This window comes from Poecilia mexicana, unplaced genomic scaffold (assembly GCF_051168715.1).
Source record: "Poecilia mexicana isolate PSO_F unplaced genomic scaffold, ASM5116871v1 scaffold_14, whole genome shotgun sequence".
NCBI lineage: Eukaryota > Metazoa > Chordata > Actinopteri > Cyprinodontiformes > Poeciliidae > Poecilia > Poecilia mexicana.
The window spans coordinates 5421654-5446324 of NW_028263383.1; the positions used below are offsets into that span (position 1 = coordinate 5421654).

At 37.0% G+C, this 24671-nt stretch overlaps 1 protein-coding gene across 2 annotated transcripts in view; it reads right to left on the bottom strand.

The window, feature by feature from the left end:
* Positions 1-4665: 4665 nt before the first annotated feature.
* LOC106921101 (cell adhesion molecule 2-like) overlaps positions 4666-24671 on the bottom strand; it is a 226413-nt gene continuing 206407 nt past the window's right edge. For both annotated transcript variants that reach the window (XM_014992564.2, XM_088012686.1), the window contains exons 9-10: positions 12323-12445; positions 4666-10916 (exon numbers count right to left, since the gene is read on the bottom strand). In XM_014992564.2, the coding sequence (XP_014848050.2) occupies positions 10798-10916; positions 12323-12445 (242 nt within the window). In that variant the 3' untranslated portion in view covers positions 4666-10797. The remainder of the gene's footprint in view (positions 10917-12322; positions 12446-24671) is intronic.

A 24671-nucleotide genomic window follows, 5' to 3' on the forward strand; every position in this document is an offset into this window, starting at 1 on the left:
ACACCAGCATAAGTTTGACCAACACACTATGATTCATGTGGTTATATGTCATACCTGATTGGTGTATGATCGAAAATAGACCAGAATAAAATAATTTGTCAACCCTCGTGATTAAACTATTCATAGTTTTGCTCACGTCAACACCACTGATGAGAACTGTTTTTAATTTTAGGATTCAGAAATAATGAGCGACATTATCATGTCCTTTTACAATCTGCTGTAATTCGTAAAACATGACATTCCAGTCTTTCCCTCTATGGCTGCATTTTTAATTTGAAACAGAAAACGACCACAGAAAAATACACAAATTCACAGTTAATGAGCTCTCGGTTATCTAAAAGAGGAAAAGAATATGCCCAATTGCAGGTGAATTAAATTAGAATTATCCTTCTTTTGTTCTGTGTAGCAGTGGAGTAGACAAGGCATATAGAAATATATAAACTAGTATGTTTTTAGAGTCCATTTCTTCAGGACTTTCTTCAAAGATGAAGGGACTGCTGTGAAGATATAGCTCATTTAAAATGTACAAGTTATTGTTTCTGTCTGGATTTTACTGGTGCTGCTCTGCAGGAAACTGTTTGTGTTCATGTAAAAATGAAGATATCAGAATAATCGATTCAGATGAATCACATGAACGAAGAAAAAGGGTAAATAATGAATGGAGAATTTCAGATTATTTTAAAAGATAATGCAGGAGGATACACCAATTTTGCTAAAATGCTATTTCCTTGTTTAAATTTTTTTTATGAAAGGCTTGCCTCCACAAAGGCATGCCTGATGAAAATTGAGTGGAATTGCATAAAAAGGCAGTAGAAAGACTAATGGTACACTGTTCAAAATATTTTAAAAAATACCATAAAAGGAACTGGTCTAGACATTGTTTTGAGCTTCTTAAAATTCAAAAAAAGAAGTTCTCTCAGAATAAAGTTAATATACATCAAAGTGTTTTTTTTTCTCTCTAGCTGATGGCATCTTGGAGGAGAGCAGACAGTCCACAGTGTGTGTGGAGCCATATATGGGTTAGAATGCAGATACACATGGTCAGCAAATTCACCAGACATCAAAGCCAGTATGCATCCCTTCTGTCAGCCTCCAAAGGGAATGTACCAGCAAGGTAAATGGAGATTTTTGTATACTGGATTCTGTAGTAGAGGGAGAGAGAGAGGACAAAAAGAAGGAAAAAAACAAGAAGTTGAGTTAAATCCACCTAATATAGCAAAGGAAGCATTAAAATAATAATCTGACTAAATATATGCATGAACAGAAAAGTGGCTCTGACAGAAAAAGCTGAGAATAGGAAGAGTAGATCCTCTTCACATATGGATTTGCATATGGAGCGGCTGCTCCCTTCACCAGTGATCCGGCTCTCACTGAACAGGTGTGAGGCAGGAGGCTTTGGGACGATCAGAAAGAGACAGTGAGTTAGAGTTGTGTGCATTGCCACCAATCATCTTAAGCTCCAGGTTCAGCAGCCCTAAAAACCAGAGATAAACTATCACATGTATGTTATTTCTCAAGGAGAACCATCTGCATACTTGTGTCTTTGCTCCATTCTAATGCAATTCTCTTTTTGGGGTCACAAAATTAAATGGAAAGGAAAGAAAGATGCTGTGGTGGGTGTACAGTCAACAACAGTGACTTTAATTCTACAGTAGTTTAAAGTACAGTATATTCATACTTGTTGAAACTTTTCAAATATTGTCAGTGTGCAACCACAAGCTTCAATGTATTTGATTAAAATTTTACATAACAGGACAACACAAAAGTGTGCATAACTGTGAAGCATAAGAAGATTATTCATGGTTTTGTAAAAAAGCTGGGATATGTCTCTAGCAGCTTTCCACACCTACAGACAAAAGACCTTCCCCATTGTTCTTCACAAAATAGTTAAAGTTCAGGGAGATTGGATAAAGAGCATTTGTGAAGATCAAAGTTCACATCTTTGGGATGGGGATGTTGTGTTCATAGTGAAACAGAGTGGTAGTTTTTCAACACAGATACTGTTTGGGATGTAGTTCAAATAGTTTAATGTTTATCTCATATGACTAGAGCACCTTCTTCCACATGTGGGTATACTGGTTTGTAGCGTTTTCTAAGTGATACTTCATGTATATATTTTTTTGTTTTAACAGTGTCTTTACTTATGCTTCTGATAATATAGATTATATTCATGGACTGCATGACTTACAGTTTTTATATCCACAGGTTCTCCTACCTGAGCTGTGGATCTCTGCCGCTCCTCCAGAGTGACTCTGGGTCTCCTGGTTGCGTCTCTATTTAATGCTCTCTTTGCACTCTGAGATACTGGTTTATAACCTAACCTTGCTGTCACATTTCATTTAGGGATACTTATTTATGCTCCTTATTATGAAACAAATGTCATTCATTCATTTTGGTTCCAAGCTTTATGTCACAATTCCCGACTTGAACATTTTTAGCTTGTCGGCTGCAGTCTTTGGTTTGTGATAAATAGTTGCAACAATCAGTGCTTTTTTTTTTTTTGGCCTGATTTATTCCCTTGTCACTAATGTGGCCACAACAAAACAGCAATTATATAACTCCTTGTTTAAAACTGTGTATGCTGGCAGCATTTAAAACGTGATCACACAGTCAACTTTTACCAGGTTGTCATTTTTAACAATATTTAACCTAGAGAAAGTTATTCACATTTAAATAAATGTTAATTCTTTCTCTTCTGAACTTTCAGAAAGATCTCTTTATTTGTTTTTGTACATTTATTGATAGAATGATAATCTAACATTGAAATAAAAAGCTCACCAACTTACAATAACTGTGAATTAAAATGTTTGTTTAGAGCTACTACTTTTTGAAATTTAGCTGCCATGAAACTTAAGGTGGACACATTCTTAACCATATTTAATCAGAAACACAATTGTAACAGAATTTAATGTAATGATTTACTGAACTATTTTGGCTGGTGTTTACTGATAAAAGTCATTTGTGAGATTGGTTTAGTTTAGTCATTGCTCAAACTATCTAAGAATTGGTTCAAAACATATGAAATCTCCAGTCCATTAAGGCAAGTTTTCTTCAGGAAAAAAAAAAAGTTCAGGCAAGTTATGCAGCCAGCAGTTGCTTAAATGGGTGGGTTAAAATCATTTATGCAAACTAGCTTTTCCGTGAAAACCATTTCTTTTTCTGCAGTCTTTCTTGAGCCGCCTGTGCCAGTTCAAGAAACCAGCTCAATTGATTGAGAGGTAATTGAGTTTTTCACTGACCCCCTCCCTTTCCATCAGTGGAGGAATCATACTTCAGCTGCAAAACTGCAACCCTCTCCAGGCTACATTTATTCCTGACAGATGGGCTGATTGCAGCTGCTTTCTTCAATCTAACATGACATCTTATTGCTATTACCTAATTCTCCCCCTCAGTCATCATCCTTTGACTTCCTGAAAACGCTGGATGGCTCTTCCTTCTGTCTTTCAAGCTTGGGTGCATCATCACTCTCTCACTCTCTCCATCTTCATATGCTTATACCTGTTTTTATGTGCTTCATCCTTCCCAAAATGTATGCACATTCTTCACTCTCTTCATGCAAGTGAGTGTGAGGATGTAAAGGGTGTGTCCTTTTGCCACTATCAGAGAAAGTCGCCTCGAATCAACAAAGTGAATCTTATCAAGAGTAATGGATTTAAAGTGTTTACTTCATTGCATCATATTACTCTAAAGGAATGGTGTCAAGATGCAAGTTTAATTTTTACTCTGTTATATCAAGTATTGAATAGAAATGTTCTTTAGAATGAAAGAATCTGTGAATTTGTTCCCTTTTTCAATTGGACGATGAAAATCAATTAAACTCAATTAAACTTCAGTGATAGTTTAATTTATTGATAGGCATCTATAAATGGTTTCACTTTCACACCTAAGGACAATTTAGAGGGACCAATTAACCTGACAGTCATGTTGTTTACAGTTTGGGAGGAAGCCAGAGAGAACATGAACTGGGAGAATATATAGAGAAAATCTGGGGGATTCGAACCCAGGACCTTCTTGCTGCAAGGCAACAGTGCTGCCTAATTTTATACAGTTTGGTTTGTATGTAATTGTAAGTGAAATCAACTGTACGCTTATGTCCACTGTTAATCTAACAGAGCCCATAATGAATGTTTTCAGCCTCACTGACTTTCGTTCTTTTCCTGTACACGTTTAATTTCCTGAGACCTTTTAAGTGCCTTTATATTCTGCTTGTTGCAGGTACAGCTGTTTCCACAGGAGTATTATTGTGTGGACAGTCAACAAATATAGCAAGAGTCTCCCAAGTCATCTAAAGACTGCACATGGTAAACTGAACGCCAACACATCGGGGCCACAGAGCCCAGACATGCAGTTGAAACAACATGAATTATTCCTCTGAATAAAAAAATATGAGCATGCTTCTGTGCATGTGTTGGTGTTTTTGCTGGAATGTTCCTGGGGATAGAATGTGTGTCTGTCTGTGTGTGTGTGTGTGTGCATGCATGCAGGACTCCTCATGAGGACAATTTGAATGTTTCTAAACTATAAATAGCTGCAGTGCATCATCAGAGCTTCTTTCCCTTATCAATATCAATAAAACCTACAAGAGCTTTAAGTGGTAAATTGTGACTTTACCAAAAGTTATCAAAAAGACTAATGAATGTTTTCAATGACAGCAAGGTGACAGAATTACTGAAGAATCACTGAATAATTTTATTAACATCGTGGTAATCTTAAACAAATACATGGTGTCAGCATACAGGGACGAGTAGAGTGATAAGTGCTCACATGTCCCCATTTTAAAACAGGAAACCACCAAAAAAAAAAGAAAAAAAGGAAAGAAATCCTAAATGAAATATATTCCTGAGATGCAAAAGAAACAAAACTGATAAAAAATAATAACAGCACATCACTACATGCGATTGTGTCACACGTGATCAATGCGGCGATATAGAAACTGCGCTGGTTGATGTCTGCGTTGATATTTCAGGAGGAACAAAGAGCTGGATTGAAGGTAAACTGTACAGCAAAGGCATGTGGAGAACCAGACAGGGCACGGAAACTGTGTCAAAACAAAATCCTGAATTATTTAAAACCAGTCAACAAAGCAGATTCTAAGCCAGAACAGATATAATTTTCACATCAACCTTTAGTGACTTGATAACATTTTTCATTAATATGAACATTCAATATGCTGCTTACGAGTCGAATCTACATAATGGCGGGGACTTTGAGAAAGAGAATGTGATTTGCTCCAGTAACAATGCAATGTTTTTAAAGGGATAGTTCAGATTTCCTTATGTGTCGTTCTGTGAAATTATTATTAGTGCTAGTTCCCCTACCTGCAGCAGACCAACGTCTGTCTTGTGGTGTTCTGCTAAAAGTTAAGTTAAAATTAAAACTTAAAATTTTAACCAATTAGACCAATTTATAAGAACTCACACTGAAGATGCACCATTATTTTAGCAATTAGTAATGATTACACTAATATAACGTCAGTGTCGCAACGGGAAAGCTGTTTGTTTGATAAAATAGAGACGATACTGTGAAACTGCATCTAATTAGTATGCACTGATCTTACTAAAATGCAAAAAATATATATTTTGGGTGATCTTAAATAGCTAAAACATACTGTGTGACTAAATGTTGTCCTTGCATTGCTCTGAAAACATGTTTGCCAATGACATCAATCTGGTACAGGTATGGGGGCTGTTACTGATAGTAACATCCACAAACATCTCTTCAAAAATGCCAAATTACCCTTTAAAAACACATTAGCTTTCATCCAATGCATAAAAGAAGCAGGTAGGCAGGAAGCGGATACAGATAAATAATAAAGAGCTAGCTCATTTATCAAAATGTCCAGTTTTGCAGACTGAATTTTCTTTACAAAACACAATTCTGCATTTGCTCTTTAATAGAGAGTAACTTGTCCTTTTCCGGTGTATTTTACAAGCCCACACAGAAACAGGCAAACATTATTCTGCTCCAGGTTTGATTATTTGACAGACAATTCTCAGCTGGTGGATAAAATAATGCTGGGATAACTCATCTAATTCTTTAACTTCAGGCAAACAGCTTTTTTGTACCTGGCTGTAAATCTGTGAAGGCTATAGACAACATGACCTGTAGCAAAAGAGGTAAAAAGGGTGTTTTTTTTGCAAATTTGCACTGGTGTGTAGACGTCCCAGCCAACGTGAAAATTGGTCATAAAATTGCGAGCAATTTCCTGCCAAAATTGCAGCCAGGATTGTGCTGCTTAATCTGCATAAATGCACAACCTCACCCGCACCGAGCACACCTTCAGCGGAAGAAAACGGGGTTGCTATAAACCAGGAAATTAGAGAACCAAAAATGACAGAAATAGCCTGTTACTTAAAGAACATGGCATTGCAATCGTACAAGTTTGTGATTTTAATAATGGAGTTTTAAGCTCATAATCTTGCTTACCAAACTGACATAAAATGGGTAATTAGTTTTTTTAAAGCTTAGGTTCTTCAACTAACGTTAAACATGAGAAAAAAAGAAGAAATTAAAAAAGGACCAGCTACAACTGGATCTGTATAATAAAGGAGTGAATGGTGGCATGAGCGAAGCTGTTAGAAAAAAAAAAAAAAAAAAAAAAAACATCAAAACAAAATTGAACAAGATTTAAGTTTGGTCTATTGATTATAAAAAACCATTGCAATAAATCAACTCAGTACTTTCATTTCAAACCAAATATTTACAGTTGGTTTCTAAAGAAAAAAAAAACCCCACACACACACATTTTAACATTTACTAAGAAATATCCATCAAATTGTAACGGCCGGAGTGCATAATTCAGTAAATGGCACCTTTTCTTTTCCAATGCCAACACCAACTCATCACTGCAGACCTTTTGTTAAATATCATGTCCTAACTTTTCTCATTTCTAAGATGGGTACACAGATGGAATGCAACCGAAAATGTGAGCATTATATCTAAATGATTTCTTCTGCAAAAGAGTGGCAGATAACCGCAAGAGCTTTTTAAAACAAACTTAAATCTGTTAACCGTGTGGTGAAGGTTGAAGCGCACAAACGTGTGAAACAACAAAATTGTGCTAATCAACAATACCTAAAAAAAATATATTTATCCCTACATACACTGTGACAAGAAAAAAATTATGCTGATATTGATCTAAGGATTTCTAACATCTGATTCCCTCCAGTTATGAAGTCCATCATTGCCGTACAGAGCAAGACACTTTGCCATTCAACCATGTTTGCATAAAGTTGTAAACTGGCCATGAAACTGGAGACAGCAGGGCCTACTTTTTTATTGCCCTTGGTAATAATTTGTTTCATCCAAGTAGATTACTGCTGTTGGTTTTTATCACACTTTTCCAGGAGACTAAGTCAGTCAAATTCCTTTGAATCAATACAAAAACAGAATTGATGGAGGAAAAGAAAAAGTATCCCCATAACATTATACCAGCAGCAGTCGGAACTGTTAATGCAAGGCAGAATAGGTCTATGGTTTTCATGTTGTTTGATGCAATTCTGATCCTACCATCTCAATACTGCAATTGCAATTGAGATTTGCTAGACCAGGCAATCCAATCTCCCATTGTCCAATTTTGGTGAAGCTGTGATTTCTAGCCACAGTTTTGAGCTCTTAGCTGACAGGAGTGGAACCCAGTGTGGGATTCTGCTGCTGTAGCCCATCTGTTCCAAGTTTGAAGCTCAACATGTTGAGTGTTCAGAGATATTATTCTGCATTCCTGATTATTTGGGCAACTTTTGCTTTTCTACTATATCAAATTAGTCTGTTCATTCATTTCCATGCACTGATATCGACGGGATCTTTTTTTCCACACAAAAATATATTTGCAAATCATTTTCAAAATATTCAGTAAGTTGACTATGACAATCTCTGTAGATCAACAATTTCTAAAATACTTAGACCAGTCTATCTGACACCAGCAACCATCCCACGTTCAAACTAATTAAAATGTTCTTGCTCATTCTGATGCTAGGTTTGAACTTCAAAAAGACGTCTTCACAACGTAAAGACATCTAAGTGTTTAGAAGTTTTGCCATGTGATATATGTGAATATGCAGTATTTGTGTTAACTGAATAAACAAGTATACCTAATAAAGTGGTCAGTGAGTATCAAATGAGTATCATTATTTTTTTGCCACCAACATAAAGGTAACATTTTAGCTGATTCCTCTTGAAATATGTTGTCGTTTTCATTTTGGGCAAAGGGTATATAAGCAATTATATATTTTATTTTGTTGTTACGTATAAATAGCCGTTTTAACATCAATTTGTGCCAATATTTATATGACTTATCATTAAACTTGACTGTTATTGTAATATTTTATTCTTCAGACCTGCAGTACCAAAACAATGTACTTCTGTTGTGATTCTCTGGTCAATAACTTTAGTTTAAATAAATTAAAAGTAAAAAAAGAAAGAACAAAAATCATGCTAATGTGTAGTACCAAAGTGTTGTTCTTACACATTATGTACATGCTTTGCACAAAAACAAAACAGAATTTTTAAAAGTCTTATAAATGAAAGTAATAGTGGCAAATATACATTTGAAGGAATACAGGAGTCCAGAATTTAACAGCAATTTTTTTTTTACAGTCAACCACATTTCAGCAGACACAATATATAACAGGGAATGGGATACAGTTTAAACCAACAATATTAGAGTTTTTTAATATAAAAAAATTACTTAGCTTACATTTTCAAAAAGATGCACTTTCATCTTTCCATTACCTTTTAGATTAAAAGAATCGTTCCCAAGGCAATTTAGTTGTTGGCAAAGGAACACAGTACTCATTCTGTCAAATTTTGTGCTTTTCTGTTTGCCTCCAGTTTTTACATTTTGGAAATGGGACCCAAGCAGATGTATTAGCCAGCACTCTCAACATTTCTCTCCAATTTCATTTTTTTTACTTTCAGACCTCATGAAATGGAACGGTGACTGACTAAATGGGAAATAAAAAGATTGAGTAATGCAGTTTAAGTTTGCTCTTCAAAAACTAGTGAAACATAACTTGTACAGTGGCAGTCCAAACTTCATTATCAGTTACCTACTAAGAACTGATAATGTTCTTCAGTTTTCCACAAGGCTAAATTTCAAGAATATGAGCAAGGTAAAAGAACGCTTGTTTTAGAGGATGAGCTACAAGTCCAGCTGACCTCACCGACGCAAGTAATGGGAGTGCATCACTGCTTTTTCCTGCAAATCATTGTCTCCTATATTACAGGATTTATTATTTACAAGTGAAAGGCTGCTGTCTTTTTGTTATTGATCAACTTTATGGTACAATCTTTGAATCAAATGAGATGAACTAGCAAACTAGTAGCCATCTTTTAACCAAAAGACAACGTGTTGGATCATCAAAACCTCTACCCTGATGATGTGAATATTTGAATTGAAACCTAAAGATTAAAGGTGGACACTACAACTGATTTACAGCCAGTGCTACAGCTGTTTACGATGAAAACCAATGGAGAGACGTCCATTAGCGTATCCCATATAGTCAAAATATGTTGTTATCCTTTCTGCCTGTACTTCAAACTATCGATGCCCCAATACCTCAAACTATAGATATGAGGTGTTATCCTCAAATCTACACACTGCTACGGTTTTATTTTGATATTACAGAAACCTTAAATTGTTCACTGTATATTTCATGAGGCCTTTTAGCTGCAAAATGACTTTATTATGATATGAACAGAAAGTAAATTATTAAAATGTGAAAAGTGAAAAGAATTTCAATACAATTTTTACAGATTTTGAGACGTGGAGATTTCTTTCTGTACATCTGAACCGTTAATGTAAAACACAGACTACTGTAAGCTGTCCAGATAGGGTTTAACATGTTTCACTAAACTGCTGTCTGCACGGTGCAGGGATGTACGGAGTAAAGTACACAGGGACAGCAGGTTTAGCAAAAAGCCTCATCTACTCTTTCAAATATTTTTGGTGGGTCTTTGCTCTAAACAACACCGTGCTAACCCTTATTACTCCTACCCTAATAGTGAAAATCATATTATACACTTATCTGACGGACCTTGCTACAGTGTTACACAAAACCTTCGTCTTATCTTACAAGGGTCCACTGCTTAATTACAAGTTTATTCAGAGGGGATGGGGAGGTCGGGCGCAGTGGTTCATCTAAAAGTACCATATTCAGTGTGATAGACACGTATAAGGCGTAAACAGCACAGATCATTCAAATAAAAAAGGACGCAATGTATAATTAAAAGCTGTGAACTAAGCAATGAAATGAGCTACATATAGCATTTACATTGCTACTGACAGGCGACACATGAAGGCATTGAAAGAAGTTCGATGGCGTCTGTATTTTTAGGCACCGTGTTGACGTGAGATATGTGAGGGGGGCATGAGATACAACGTGTGGCAGCGTGTCTGCTTGGTGGGAAACAGGAAAGAGGGTGAACAAGAGGTCATGTAAGAAGCAGAGATATAGATTTCCAGGAGTTCGTGTCACTAGACGAGCAAAAAACATGAGAATGGGCAGAGCTTCAGGAGCAGCATCAAACTGCATGTGGAAGATAAAAAAAATCTCCCAAAAAGGACAACCCCTCCCCCCAAAAAAACCCCGGTAAAATGTAATACAGGAAAATGCTGAACAAGAGGACATAATAATAATAAAAAGCTCGGGGAACATCTCTGCCTGCGGGCTGTGTTGACTCAAAGGGGGCAGTGGCCACAGGTGAAGACGAAAGTGGGGGACAGAAAGAGAGAGAGAGACTATAAGAAATAGAGGGACTGAAAGAAAAGGTAGAGAGCAGCACAGCTCCCTATGCAGTCTAAATGAAGTATTCCTTCTTTTCTTCTGCGTGTGCGTGGTTGCCTTCAGCGTTGATGATGGCTGTGTCGGCATCGGGCGCGTCGTCCGCTCCTTTGGCTTCGTTCGTCAAGTATGTTCCTGCAGAAGACGGGGCGGGGGAAAAAAAACAAACCCATCTCAAGGAAAACAAATACTGAGCAGCCCTGCATGGAGTTGGCTGCCTGGGGCAGACAGCACATCTGAAGACAACATCAGTGATGCTACATTATTCATAGACAGAGTGATGAGAAGCTGGGATAGTGTGGTAAATGTGAGTAAAGCCCTCTGCAGACACAACCCAAAAGCATCAACAAACACGCAGGCCATTTTCAGACTGACAAGACTTAAAATACAGCGATGCTGTGCTCAGGGGAAAATGTTTTAGCATTGCTGCTGAATTCTGACCATCACCTTTATATTTTAGATAAGCACTCCCTGTGATTTCTTTTAACCGAGTTTGAGCATGTGCTCCAAATGAAATTCTTTTTAGAGGAAGTTGCAAAAATATGTTCTTTGCATTTGTTGCAATAAAAAACGGACTTAGTTGAAAAAAAAAAATCTATGCTACTCTGAAAATTATTACAGTAAAACTAATCAATGCAATAGAAAAGAAGTAATTGATTTGTTATGTATTATGTTTAATTGTTGGTTCAATTTCGGATTAATATAATTTGGGATTAATTAATGCTAATTAATCTACATGTTATTATTCCTTTTTAAGCTTATTGTTATTCATTGACACACACACAAAAAAGGCATATGTCGACTTACAGTGCCTAGTAAATGTACTAATGTTCACTATTTACTAATTTGGTAATCTCTGAAGAATGTTGGTTGTTCTGGAATACATTTATCTGGATCAGCGGTGGCAACTGTGGTAGGAATCTGTCTAATAACTGGAGGGTTTCCAGTTCAAACCCCCACTTTCTCTGTTTCAGTCGTTGTGTCCTTTGACAAGACACTTCAACCACCTTACTTGCTGGTGGTGGTCAGAGGGCCTGGTGGCAGCGCGCCTCTGTCGGACTGCCCCAGGGCAGCTGGGGCTACAGTGTAGTAGCTTGCCACCAACTGTGTGTGAATGCGTGTGTGTGTATGACTCAATGTAGTTTAAAGTGCTTTGCGGTCCTCTGGACTTGACTAACCATTTAGGAGTTTCCGATAGGACGGACTACATACAAATCCAAGTCACACTTTTAAGATTGTTAATTTTTAAAAAGTTTTGAAAACCCATATATCATTTTACGTCCATTTCAGTATTTTATCTTTTGCATGAAATCCCAATTAAACATAAAACTTTGGGCATTCAATTACAAGGCGACTAAGTGTAGAAACATTCAGCTCAAATCCAAGTAATTTACATAACATTTCCCAAGTGTGCAAAACACATTCTATCCTAATCCAGCGGTAACTTTGAAAAGAAAGAAGAGCCGCAGTCTAATATTTGACAAGTAGAGCACGCTCCACTGATTCAATGGGCCTTGAGGTCTGGCCCATTGTGGTTTTACCTTTATGCCTGGCCAGGTATCTTCCCAGAACAATGATTAAACACAAGGTGACAAAGACCACTACAGCCACCACTCCTCCAATCAAGGCATGGTCGGTGCCATGCTGCCCCAGCGCATTGGGATCTGAGGAGACAGGGGAGAAAGAAACAAAGAGAGACAATCAAAGTGTTGGTTAGTGAGGTGAAGGAGTGAGCACAGGGGAACAACAAAAGACAGACAGCACAAACCAGAGAGCAAAGAGAAGAAAGAAGATTATTTCCAGTTTGTTCCTGCTTTAACGGTTGTTCTTAGCTGCTGTCATTCCTTCCCTCTTACACTTCATGCATTCAGAGCAGAGGGCCTGTGAAAACTCTCTGAGAATATTAAAACGGAGAAGACGAGAGATGGACATCACACTGACACAAGAAGAATAGGACTGCGATGACAGTCATCTGGCAAAATGAATAAAAAAAAAGAGAATGTATAAGGGACTTGGTTTAAAGATGTAAATTATTTAGCACATCCCCTACTGAGTTGCAGGGGTACTCAGCATGCAAATCAGGGCAACAGCAGAGAAAAAAAATGTTATACAGTAAATAAATCATTACACAAAAAAGTAGGGAGGATCAATCTTTTTTTCAGTTCTTGGAGAGAGGGAATTAATGTTAGGGAAAAGAATTAGATGTCAGAGAGTTGCTACAGGTCCCCAGCTGCTGGAAAGTAGCAGAATGATAGAAAAAAACAAAAGTTCTATAAAAAAAAAAAGAATAATCTTCCTGCTTTGCCCAGTGCAAAAACCCATATGTTTTTATGTCTGTTTCTTAACCCTTGTGCGTGCGAGGACTGAGGCAAACGTAGAGGACTGTGGCAAATGATACAAGTTGTACGTGTTTGGGGTCGGTTGGATCCCATTTCTGGACACAAGGGTTGACAGGAGGTTACTCACATTATCATGTCTGGCTGCTTTCACACAAAATCTAGTGTCTTCCATCCCGTTATAAGCCTGGATCTGGAACAGACCCACTGTGGATGTGGAGAAGCAGAAGACACAACTCGGAGCTTTCAGCCTCTGAACTCAGGATTTTGTTTTTCGGTCATGATCCAAACCTAACGACCATGGATGGGTTTCCTTTCAGCTTAGCTCAGCTCTTCTTTCACCAATACAGACTGGAGCAGTCTTTGGATTACTACAGAAGAAGTCCCAACCCGAGACATCCTAAAATCACCCAGGAACAAGACACCTAAATACTTGTACTGTCCCATGATCCTTAAGGAGCACTTAAGTACTTAAGTATCAATACCGGATTTGGAGGAGCAGGCTCTCATCCCTGGCAATGTCGCACTTACAAAACAGCGAGACTCATAGGTACACAGACATGACTGTAACGGTCAGGACAAAAACCACACCGCTCTTCCTGAATGTGAGATTTGACAGTCTGCTGGGGCCGCGGTCTAACATCCAAGAGCATGTTTTTCCAGGAAAGAAAACTGATCCATTGAGGGATGAGACACACTTTTCTGTCACATTTCTAAAATAAATAAAAAAAAAAAAGTTTTTTTAAGGCATGAAATTTGACACTAACAGCTTTAGGGAAAGATCTCTTCTTTGTAAACCTTTGGGAAAAACAAAAACGTGAAAGGGACAGCTGTTCTGCGGTGAGACTGTATTATTTGTTTTGATCCATAACACCTAAAAGATTACAGCGACATTCACTAAGCTGTTCTTTGGAGGAGTAATGGCATCCTTTAAACACCCCCAAGATTTTGCATGTGTTCCTGAAAGTACATGATACTTTCTGGCAGCTAAAACGTGGCATTGCCTGACCAGAAAATAGTAGCTACAGAGAGAGGACTTATCCATACAGCACACGTCGTATGTTGACTATTTCTCTTCAGTATTCCACTTTTCATTCTGTCTGCCCATGAGGCCAAATTGAACAGCTGGCTTGCTCTCGCTTCATAAGTCTCCACGGTCTGAGTGACCAGGCCGTCACACTTCGCCGCCTCCGAGTGGACAAACACAAAGTCATACAGACCGACACACACGCTCATAGACACGGACGTGAGCAGCATAGCTTCACTGTGCTGCGGTTCTTCTTGGTTGGTGGAGCAGAGAGTGGAGGAATTTTCCCCTGGCAGGACCCAGCAGGACGAGGACAGAGGCGTTTAGTTACACACACAGTTTTGTCTTTTATTCTCTTTGTGTCGGGCTTCTCCCTGTATATGTGTGTATTTTTAACCATTAAACACACACACACACACGCACACACACACACACACACACACACACACACACACTCCCTTGACTGCTGGTCCTCTGGCTGACTGTTAGATCCCCAGATATTCTTTTAGAAGTGAATGTCTTTTGTTTTTTACATTAGATTGCCTGATCACTGTATGTAATGCAAGTGATGCTTTGATTATTTTCAAAATTATAGGAATATTACACATGAATTTTTATTGTTGTTGTAAATGTGGTGTGTTCCACATACGTTCTCATCTGCATACAAATCAGTGATTGTGCATTCTCATGGGCTTGAAGCTCTGCGAAATGAATCACATTCATAAATTTTGTGGAGATTTTTTGAAGAGTTCTTCATAAATGTGAATAAGTTGTGTAAAAACTTCAGCAGCTCCGCAGGAGGTAGCTCTGTCTGATAAAAACGCTTTAAGGGATAGCACTTGAACAAGTTTCAACTTTAGCAGAAGGCAAGAAACTTTGGGGAAAAAAAGATGATGAAATATGGGAAACAAGTGAGCAGCTTTCTCCTTTGGAGGCCCAGTCTCAATCAGAATGTGACCTACTGATGTATCGTCGGGTTCATTTCACATAAAACTGAGTTTTTTCAATACCTCTCGAAAAACTCCACAGCGTAGTCTTGAGATTTTTGAACTGCACAATGAAGCACTCTCACCACTGCATCGCACTATTTAAGACGGCATTGAATTTTATTTTTTGCAAGTTAAAGATTTAAAATTGTAAAATGGTGATTATTAAAGCCACATGATCAGTAGTATAATGATGGTCATTTTCCTTACTTCTGTTTTTGTTTCCAGCATTAGCTTAGCCACAATGATACATGTCCATCCAACTTGCCAGATGCATAATTGGCAAGCAGGATTTACTGCAAGTCCCCTTAAAATGACCTTTGTGGTTGCACTGAAATTCTGATGGTAACTGTGATATGGAATAAAATGCAGTTGAAATATTTGACCTATCAACACTAAACAAACCGGAAGAGAGAGCGAATACTGACTCATAACTTAAAACCAAGTCAAGAAATACTAATATTTTATGGGAGTCTAAATCAGTGCTTTGGCTATCACCTCTTTTCAGATATACTTCAACAAATATTTAAAAAAAGGTTGTGTTAATAAAAAAGTTAGAATTTGCAAAGACTCGAGTGTTGACAGCTGAATTTTAATAAGACTGGCCATATTTATTTTTTATTGTCATGTTTTTAACTTTTTTACTTTATGTACAATTTAGCATAGGCTGTCAATATCATGTTTTATTATTTTACATTAATGATGGGGCTGGGGGTTGCTTACAGCCCAGGTAATATCTGGTAAGCTTCATAGCACTGAACTGCATTGCATACATCACGGTAAAACATTAGCATCTGGGTATAATTTATAACTTTTACAGAATCCATGGCTCCAACAAGCAATTGTTTCTCAATAACCACGGGTCCACATCCTCTGTACAAAGCAAAACATAGAACAAGGAGCTGCTTTTTACCAGGCTAATGTTCTGACTGGTTTGAATTTGGGGAAACACACAAAAATGCTGCTAAACAAGCACTGGTTCTGGAACTGTGTCTTTATTCAGTTTGGAAACCAAAACTGATGGACGAGGGGACAAAACATTCTTTATTTGAGCCAAGAAGGAGGAGGACAGAAGGGATCTTGCATACACAGTTATACATTTTGCAGGCCCACAAAGACATTACTATTTAATAAGGGCATATACATCCTTCTCTGTATGATTTAATATGAGTGTGTGGCAGAGCAAACTCTTCTTGTAATATTTATAGAACCCTCCTTGTCGCATAGCTATGCGAGTCTGGATTGTTTAATAAATTAAAAGGGTTAACGTTTTCTATAAACCACTGCTGGGTCAAACGGGACCAAATGTGTTCCTGTTAAATCATCACAATAATTCTTGGCATTCTCAGAAAAAAATGCTAAACTGCTTTAGTGTGTTTAAGAAAAGTGTTGGCTTGAACTTGAATTGAGATTTTACAATGAGATTAATATTTAATATTATTTGCTCATTTTAAAGTAATAAAAAATGAATCTAGCCACCAGGTAGTCAGCTATTTATATTCTTTTTTAATTTATTAATTAAAACATTATCCACATAGGATTTTCTCACTGGGGGAACCTGACCTGAGGGGGTTTAGTGTATTTTCTGGGCAGTGTGTGACCGTTCAAACCTCATGGTAGAACATTTTTTGAATTTTGCAAAAAATACATTTTTTCTTTCTTCAAATTATTAAGACCATTGGAATGCTTGCAATAAAGGTCATGTGACCTATAACCACTTTTATAATAATGAATATTTATATCAGATTATAGTTCAAACTGTAGGAAGCTAAAGCTTTAGTAAAGAAAAAAACACTGAAATCAAACGTACTGTAGACGCCCAATTTCCTACAGTTGGTCTCAAAGTCCTGTTCATCAAAGCTCTCTTTAATGTATTTTGGTGCTGTGCCATTTCATGATTTATAAATTGACAGAAATATGTTAAAGTCTATTTTCTGAGCTACAGTGAGCCAGTGGAAGGACTTTAGAGCTGGGGTGATGTGCCCCGTCTCCCTGGTTTTAGTGCAGCAGTATCCTGGATCAGCTGCAGCTGTGTGATTGCCTTATTAGGCAGTCCTGTGAACGCACTATCACAGTAATCAATGTGACTAAACACAAATGCATGCATGTGTTTCTCTAGATCTTGCTGGGGCAGTAGTCCTTTACTCCTGGAAAGGCTGACTTTTTACACCTAAAGCACCAGGGAGTTCTTAAATGACCAGGATACTCAAAATCAAACATGTCTTCGTTGGATTCTTAAACATCAAACACTTCTTTCAGTAGGAACCTTCCATATATCACAGATGTTTGCCATCGAGTGAAGTCACAAGATCTCCTGTGCCTTGAATGACTCCCACCTCCACCCTGTCTTTCATCTGCGCTCATCTTTTATATGAACAGTGGGGAGTTATCAGACACTGCACATATTAGTATGTTTTACACAAAGCACATCTTTGTCACTTCATCTCTCTTCCCATCATTGGCTTTACATTCATTTAATATTAAAACTCCTTCCCTGCAGGCACCCTTTCTTATCTCTAGTGATGCTTCTTTACATTCTCCGTTTTAGATGTAGCTCTGTGAAGGAATGGCTTTTGGTTGCTTCCATCAATAAAGCAGCACTTGTGCCCTTGTGTCTATGGTGTGGGTCAGTCATGCTTTAAAGGTGTCTTTTAACAGGATGTTATAAATTTGCTGTGGGGGAACTGTGATTGTTTCCTTCCTCTGAATATGTGAAAAATAATAATAATAAAAAAAATCTTAATCTTTTCTGTAAATATGAAACCCTTGATGTTTTTATGAGATGATCAAAGAGATTGCTGGAAATCCTTAGAAAAAAAAAGATCTGAGGAGGAATAAACCAGAACTTCACTGTGAAACTGTGGAACACCTAAGGCAACCCCAAACTGTTTGATAATTGTTGAAAAATAAAGTGTTTTTGTATTTATCTGCATGCTGTTTGACGCAGTAGCTTTGAAACTTTCAAACAAATACTTGATCTGGCAACTAAGATAATAATACGTATATATTCTGCTATGACTTATTTTTTTAGGAAGCTGCAAATCTACAGCATCAGCATCTAAAGTATCTACAGCATCAGCATCTAAAGTATCTACAGCATCTGCATCTAAAGTATCATTGAATCATTTTTTTCTTTCAGTTATTCAGTTCAAAAGTGAAACTTGTCAATACCCAGACTGGTACATATGAATGATTAATTTCCGTTTATTCTGATTATTGATTTCTTTTAACCCAGTCGGTGGACTGCGTTGTGTAATGCCAGTAACTCCACCAAAACAAAGGAATTTTACTATGAACCTAAAACTTAAGTGGGCTCAGGAATGGTACAGTATGTGTTGGAACATTATAAAAACATCTGTATATTAGTATTATTTACTACAGAATGCCCTAAATGTGATGTTTTTTTTAATGTAAGGTTGTGCGAAGTATTTATGAGCAGTCAGTGCTGTGTCCTGCTATCAGAGCACTTCCATTTTCAAAGGGTGGGACTGAATGGCTTTCCAAGGTAACGGCTACTCAAAACAGAACAGAACAGAGTAGAGACAGTAAAATAATAAATATTTTACCATCTATCTGTTATAAACCAATAGAAGTCAGAGAAAATGTTATAATATTGATTTTCTTTCCCTTAACTTCTTCAGTTAAGCCTCAGACTGGCTTTTGTATTGATGCTGTATTTTTTCAACCAGAAGGTGTAAGTTGTTTGATCGTCAGACACTCGCAGCTAAGAATGTGGGATGTCTGCAGCTCTTCTGGAGGGACCTTAGGCTCTCGGCTGTAACTCTGAATAACGTTCACCTGACTTTGTCAATGTATGTGAACTGCTACGTCTTGGCAATGTTGCAGATTGTAATATAACTGTAGCCACAAACATTCTTACTGAAAGCATTTTGCATGCTGTTCCATATTGTATGTTAGTAGCTCATTTAGCTTAATTTAGTTAAATGTCCAGCAAGTTTGATTAAAATTTAATTGCAGTGTGTGGTATTACATGCTATGGCTGTCAAGTGCTTTTTATCACATTTCTCTGAAAACTCACCAAAAATGGAAAATCACAAAATTTGGGTAGGATATTGTTTTAAGGTCAACATTTACCAATGTACCTAAAGATAAAAATGTGAAGAAATATGCAACAAATTTAACAGGAAATCAAAGCACAGTTATCTGCTCTTTATAAAAAATATAATTTTTGAGAAAACGAAATATTAAATGAGTATTTCACAGTTAAATGTGCCACTCATAATTTATTCAGCAATGTTAAAGTTAAAGAGAAAACCAGAACAGATTGCTCTGAAAGGTGCCTTATGCTTCTTTTGCAGCAGTCTAATATATTATCATTTACAGAGTAAAGGGGTGACTAGAGGTACATGTAAAACACTAAGACATGACTCAGTTCACGAGAGAGAGAGGTGTAAAAGAGGCAGCATTTCCAAAACCATGAGTGCTTGTGTGTGTGCCCTTGTGCATTATTGCTCTCTGTGTCAGAGTGGATTAATTAGATCCAAAGAACAAATTACCTCAGCTAATCATTCTATAAAGCCCACATTTGGACACTGGATTGAATATTTAACCTCTTCCTCTTTGTTTTCTTATTGGAGAAAAAAGAATTTGTGGTAAGCAGGGTAAGCCCTGCATCATATCTAATGATGGACTTACTAGGTCTAAAGGATCTATTAAAACAACTTGATGTCATCATTTCTCAATAAACAGCAATAAAATATAGTAACAGAGGATGACGGTTCTAAGACAGTGCTTTTCCTATTTTTATAACTTTATGGGACTTTGGCTAAAATTATATATGAATTATTCTAGAAATTATGATGTCTAAGATTTATTCATTGTTACAAAAGTAGTGGACATAAATTTAGTCATTTTAGTTGAAACAATATATTGTTTCAGCTGACTTTGCACAATGGTGGAAGACCAAAGCAAAATATGGGATTCAAATGAACTGATCTTATTAGAAGCAATCCTAAGTAAATGTTCTAATAGTGGATTTTAGTCTAATAGGCTCATAACAGGTGGTTAATTTGCAGAAGAATGGGCTGTGCCACCTAGCCTTCACTCTAATGCTTAACACACCTGAGGCTCTCGCCTCTCAGCATGCCAACTTTCCTTTTGAAAAAGCATTACCTGAAATAGCGACAATAATGACAGTAACAGAAGTGCTCCTTATGTTTTCACACAATTACTTTCAAACTGCAGACTTTCTCTGTTGTAAACAAAAGAACCGTGAAGGACACTAGTATAGTGAACGAGCGGGTAAGGGGAAGGGAGAGCGCCAAACAACTGCTCTATGCATTCGGCAGAAACTCCACTTACTCCAAACCTGACTCTGGAATCTTATTGAAGATACTTCAGACTACAACCGTTTTGTAGTGGAACATTTTTTGTAGTTTTGAAGCTGTGACTTAAACAATTCGTCTGCACCAAACTGGTATAAATACTCTATACCTTTACCAGTTCTTACCTAGTTTGCAACACTTGGGAACTATGCCATGCATGACTTTACAGAAGATTTATAATGTAGTTTATTTAATAAAACAACAATGTGTACTCTAGACTTGTCATAAAGAAAAGGTATACTAAAATGATTTCTGTTGTAACATGGTGCTGTAGAGAAAATAAAATTAACTTCAACCTTCAAGGAAGGGCAAGGGGTGCCGTAGGGGTGGTGGGGGGATAATACGATGGTAGGAGAAACAGGGTCAGAGCTGCAATAACTTCAGGCTGACTTTATTGCTGCTGCTCTTCAGATATTTCTATCAAACACTATGCTGCAACTGAAGCAGCTGTATGGTTCACAAAAAAAAAGAACCCTACAGCTAGTTTTGAACTAGCTGGTTTTGAAGAAATATTTTATCGTCAATAGTCTCACAGGGAACAACATAAGTCAAGCATGACAAAGAGGTCCATGCAAATGAAATAAGCCGTTGTGTCTTTATGAATCCTCCAAAATGTGTCCTTTGCCACTAAAATTTAATTAAACCAAAGGTTGTGTGTAATTCATAAAACTAGCCGTAGGTTCTAATGATTTTGCCTTTTTCTGTTCAACACTTTACTACAAGTGTTGCTGTAGCTCTTCCCCAGAGCGAGGAAAAGTGACAGGTCATCAATAAGCCGGCCAACAATAAGTGAAAGAACCTTTGCATTATGTTTTAATTTCTCCTGTGGTTCGTGGCTTTTATGTCTGAGGTGTGCAGAGCATAGGGCAAAATGAATGGTCAGCACTGTTCAATATTTCACCATTTCACCACTAAACACAACCACTAACCAGCTGCCCCAGATGCTTGCCCTCAAGGAAATATTTCCTTTGCTCATCACACAATCTAACCTTTGTGCTCCATTTTAAAACAGGATCAATAGCAATAGAATAAAGCTGTTAGAAAATCCCTCCAAGGAATGAAAATTGTCCCTTTCCTTATTGAGTTTTCACAAAAGGTTTGTTCTCAATCTTAAAAAGCTTTAAGGTAAATGTGAGGCTAAAGCTATAAAAATATACGCAGGGAAACTTATTAATGTTTTTTTCATAACACAAGAGTAGATTTATGCTAAAATTCATACAGTTTATTCATAAATTTGGATAATAATAATAAATAAATTATTTTATAATTATTTTAAACCCAAGTTTCTTTTTTTTTTTTGCTCAGTGTTTTGAGGCAGGCCATTTAAGATTAGCAGGTTATAACTTTAAAACCTGCCTTGTTTTGAGGTGTTACCTCAAAACAACAAGGCTTTCAGGATAGAATCCCCTGTAAAAGAAAAATGCTCAGGGGCTAATCTTAACTATTAAAAACTGACTGAACTCTTGGGGTTTATCCTGAATCTAGCTTGAGTGTGTACTCACTCATTTCAACTTCAGTCGAAGAGGAGCTCCTCCCAATGTTTAGTGTTTTGGATTACCCCTTAGTAAAAGGCATGGTGCTGAATAGATAACTCTGGCAGCCTACGTTTGCATTTCTATATTTTTAGCTTGAGCTCCTCTTGGGGAACAACTACTGGGCTCAGAAAGGAAAACTTACTCTGCAAGGCTTTAGATGGGTATGTTTTTTTCTCCACAGGCCCAGACATTGGAGCATGAATAATAGCTGCCTTCTCAGTAGTTGGTCCTCTTTCCACAGCAATAAAAGGCTACAGGGACTAAGGTTGGCCACGCGAACGCAGATTATGGGAAGTGAATGGTAAATATTTTAAGCACAACAGAAACCCTTGTACACGATTCAACCTTTGAGCTTCAAGGTTGAAGCTAATTCACAAGCCACGGAAAAAGCATTTGGCAAATTTCAGAAAGCGGCTGGTAGGGAAGAGAATGTGTATCTGTGTCTGTATGTAAGTGTGTGTTCATGGAAGGGAAGGTCTGATTATACTACATGGACCTGATACTTAGAGCAAGAGTTATTGTAGCTATTAAGGCTGGCCAGGCTATTGAAGCAGTGTGAGTCTTGGCCATACCTGCCAGCACCTCATTAATAAAATGGATTACATACTGCAGCTATGCATCAGCCCTGCAGTATACAGTTCAGATGAAAAGAGGTGTATCTGTCAAACTGTTTACATTAGATCCACTCTGAGGGTCAACAACAATTAGAATTTGTACAATAGGGCAGGATTTTGTAAATATAGATTTTCCATTGGGGATAATTAATTCAATGTTTGAAATGTGTGTGGTTTCACTGGAAAGTCTTTGGTCTCCATTAAATGGAACATATTAATTTACAAATTACACTGATCTGCTTACTTTTAGTTTCACTTCCAGTTTGTGCATTTGTTACATTCAGTTTTAAAGATCTTAATAGAAACAGTTAAGTTGGACTGTTTATTTCTTAAATTGTTTGTTTTACCCTTAAGTGTATACATCTTAATTATTTCAAAATTCACTTTTCATAGTGTTTAGGCTTATAGCTCAGAGGTGCAGAACTATGGTAAAGGTTAAATGAGGATGATTAAAAGTGAGAACCAAAATCGTTCTGTCCGTCTGGTCTTTAGTTTATGTCTTGCTGTCAGTCCATGTCTTATTATATTCCTGAGTTCTGGTTAATAATTAAAGTTAATCTACTTAGACTTTTGTCAATGAACCTGCATTTGGGTCCTATTTTTTTCATTCTATTTTTACTATTAATGAATTACAATTTCAGTTTTTTAGGTTTTGAGTTTTATTTTTCTCCAAGTTCAATTTCATTGATTTACATAGCCCTAAACTTAAACAAATGTCTTTCCAAGAGATTTAACAGATGCAATTTTCCTAAATGTACTTTTAGGCCACTGAATATTTGGCATAAAAACACAAATCACCTAATATTTCAATCACAACCTGCAGTAAAACTATAAAGATGCAGGTGAGCACATCTGAAAAATACCTACAAATACTGAAAACATTTTTTCCAACAATTTTGTACTTTCGAAAATGTTTTTTCTTAATGTTTGAGTATTGGATTATGGAAAAAAAAGAATACTTGTTTTGGAGCTATTGATGTCACATTTTCTGATGCAAAAATGCTTCATCCTTTGATTTGGGTCATCTTGTACTTTATGTTGAAAGAGCAAGACTGGCATAAGTAGTGCAATAAAAAGAAAATGGGACTCGTAAAAGAGCTTCTCAGAATATGCTAATATTCCACATAAAGCCCTTAATGTGTATTTTCTCCGCACAGGCGGTTGACTTTATTAAAAAGACAAAACATCATGGGGGTTTGTATCGCTCCTTAGATGTTTGGTTTCATCCCAAGGCTGTGAAAATAAGTGGTAATAAATCAAGTAGACACATGAAGACAGATAGGGTGGTATCCTGTGACTGAGAATGCCGTGTAGAATTCCGATATGTAGATTCCCATAAGATACAACTGAAAAGATCGACATTCCTTGTGTCCCTGAACTACCTAAACAGACATCAGAGAAGAAACCAAAGAACACCGGTGATGAACATCCAATGTTGTGCTGGAAGCCACTTATCAAACAAGATCTTCAGAGAGATGAAGGGTAGGCAGAGGAGAGAACAGGGAAACATGCAACAAAGGAAAATGTAGAGAAAATGTGAACGGGGACTCAAGTGTCCTGTGAGGCTTACAAGATGGTAATTTACAGAAAGGATGAGTGATAAAGTAAAATTATTCTGCAATTGTGGATCTGGAACAGTAAAAGTAAGGGTAGACTAATGGGGAAAAAAACCATCTGCAATAAAACTTTCAGTTTAGGAAAAGAAAAAGTAAAATTGAACTGAATGTCTTGAGAAAAAAGCTAAACATACATGATAAAAAATACCTAGTGTAAAAATGTGTTTACATTTCCTGTGAAACTCGTCTGAAAAATAATTTAAAACCACAAATAAGACACAATTAGTTGGATTATTGTAATTATACCTCTGTTTCAGCTTTCTGTTCATGTCAACACTTGGTTAACGCATTTGGATAAAGAAGTGATATTCTCACAGCAGTTTTCAATTTTATTTCCTGTTTTTTACTTAATACAATTTATGTGGGTTGCAGCAATGCCAAAACTTCCCAATTCCCAGCAATGTCTTTCAGCTCCTCATAGGGAATGCATT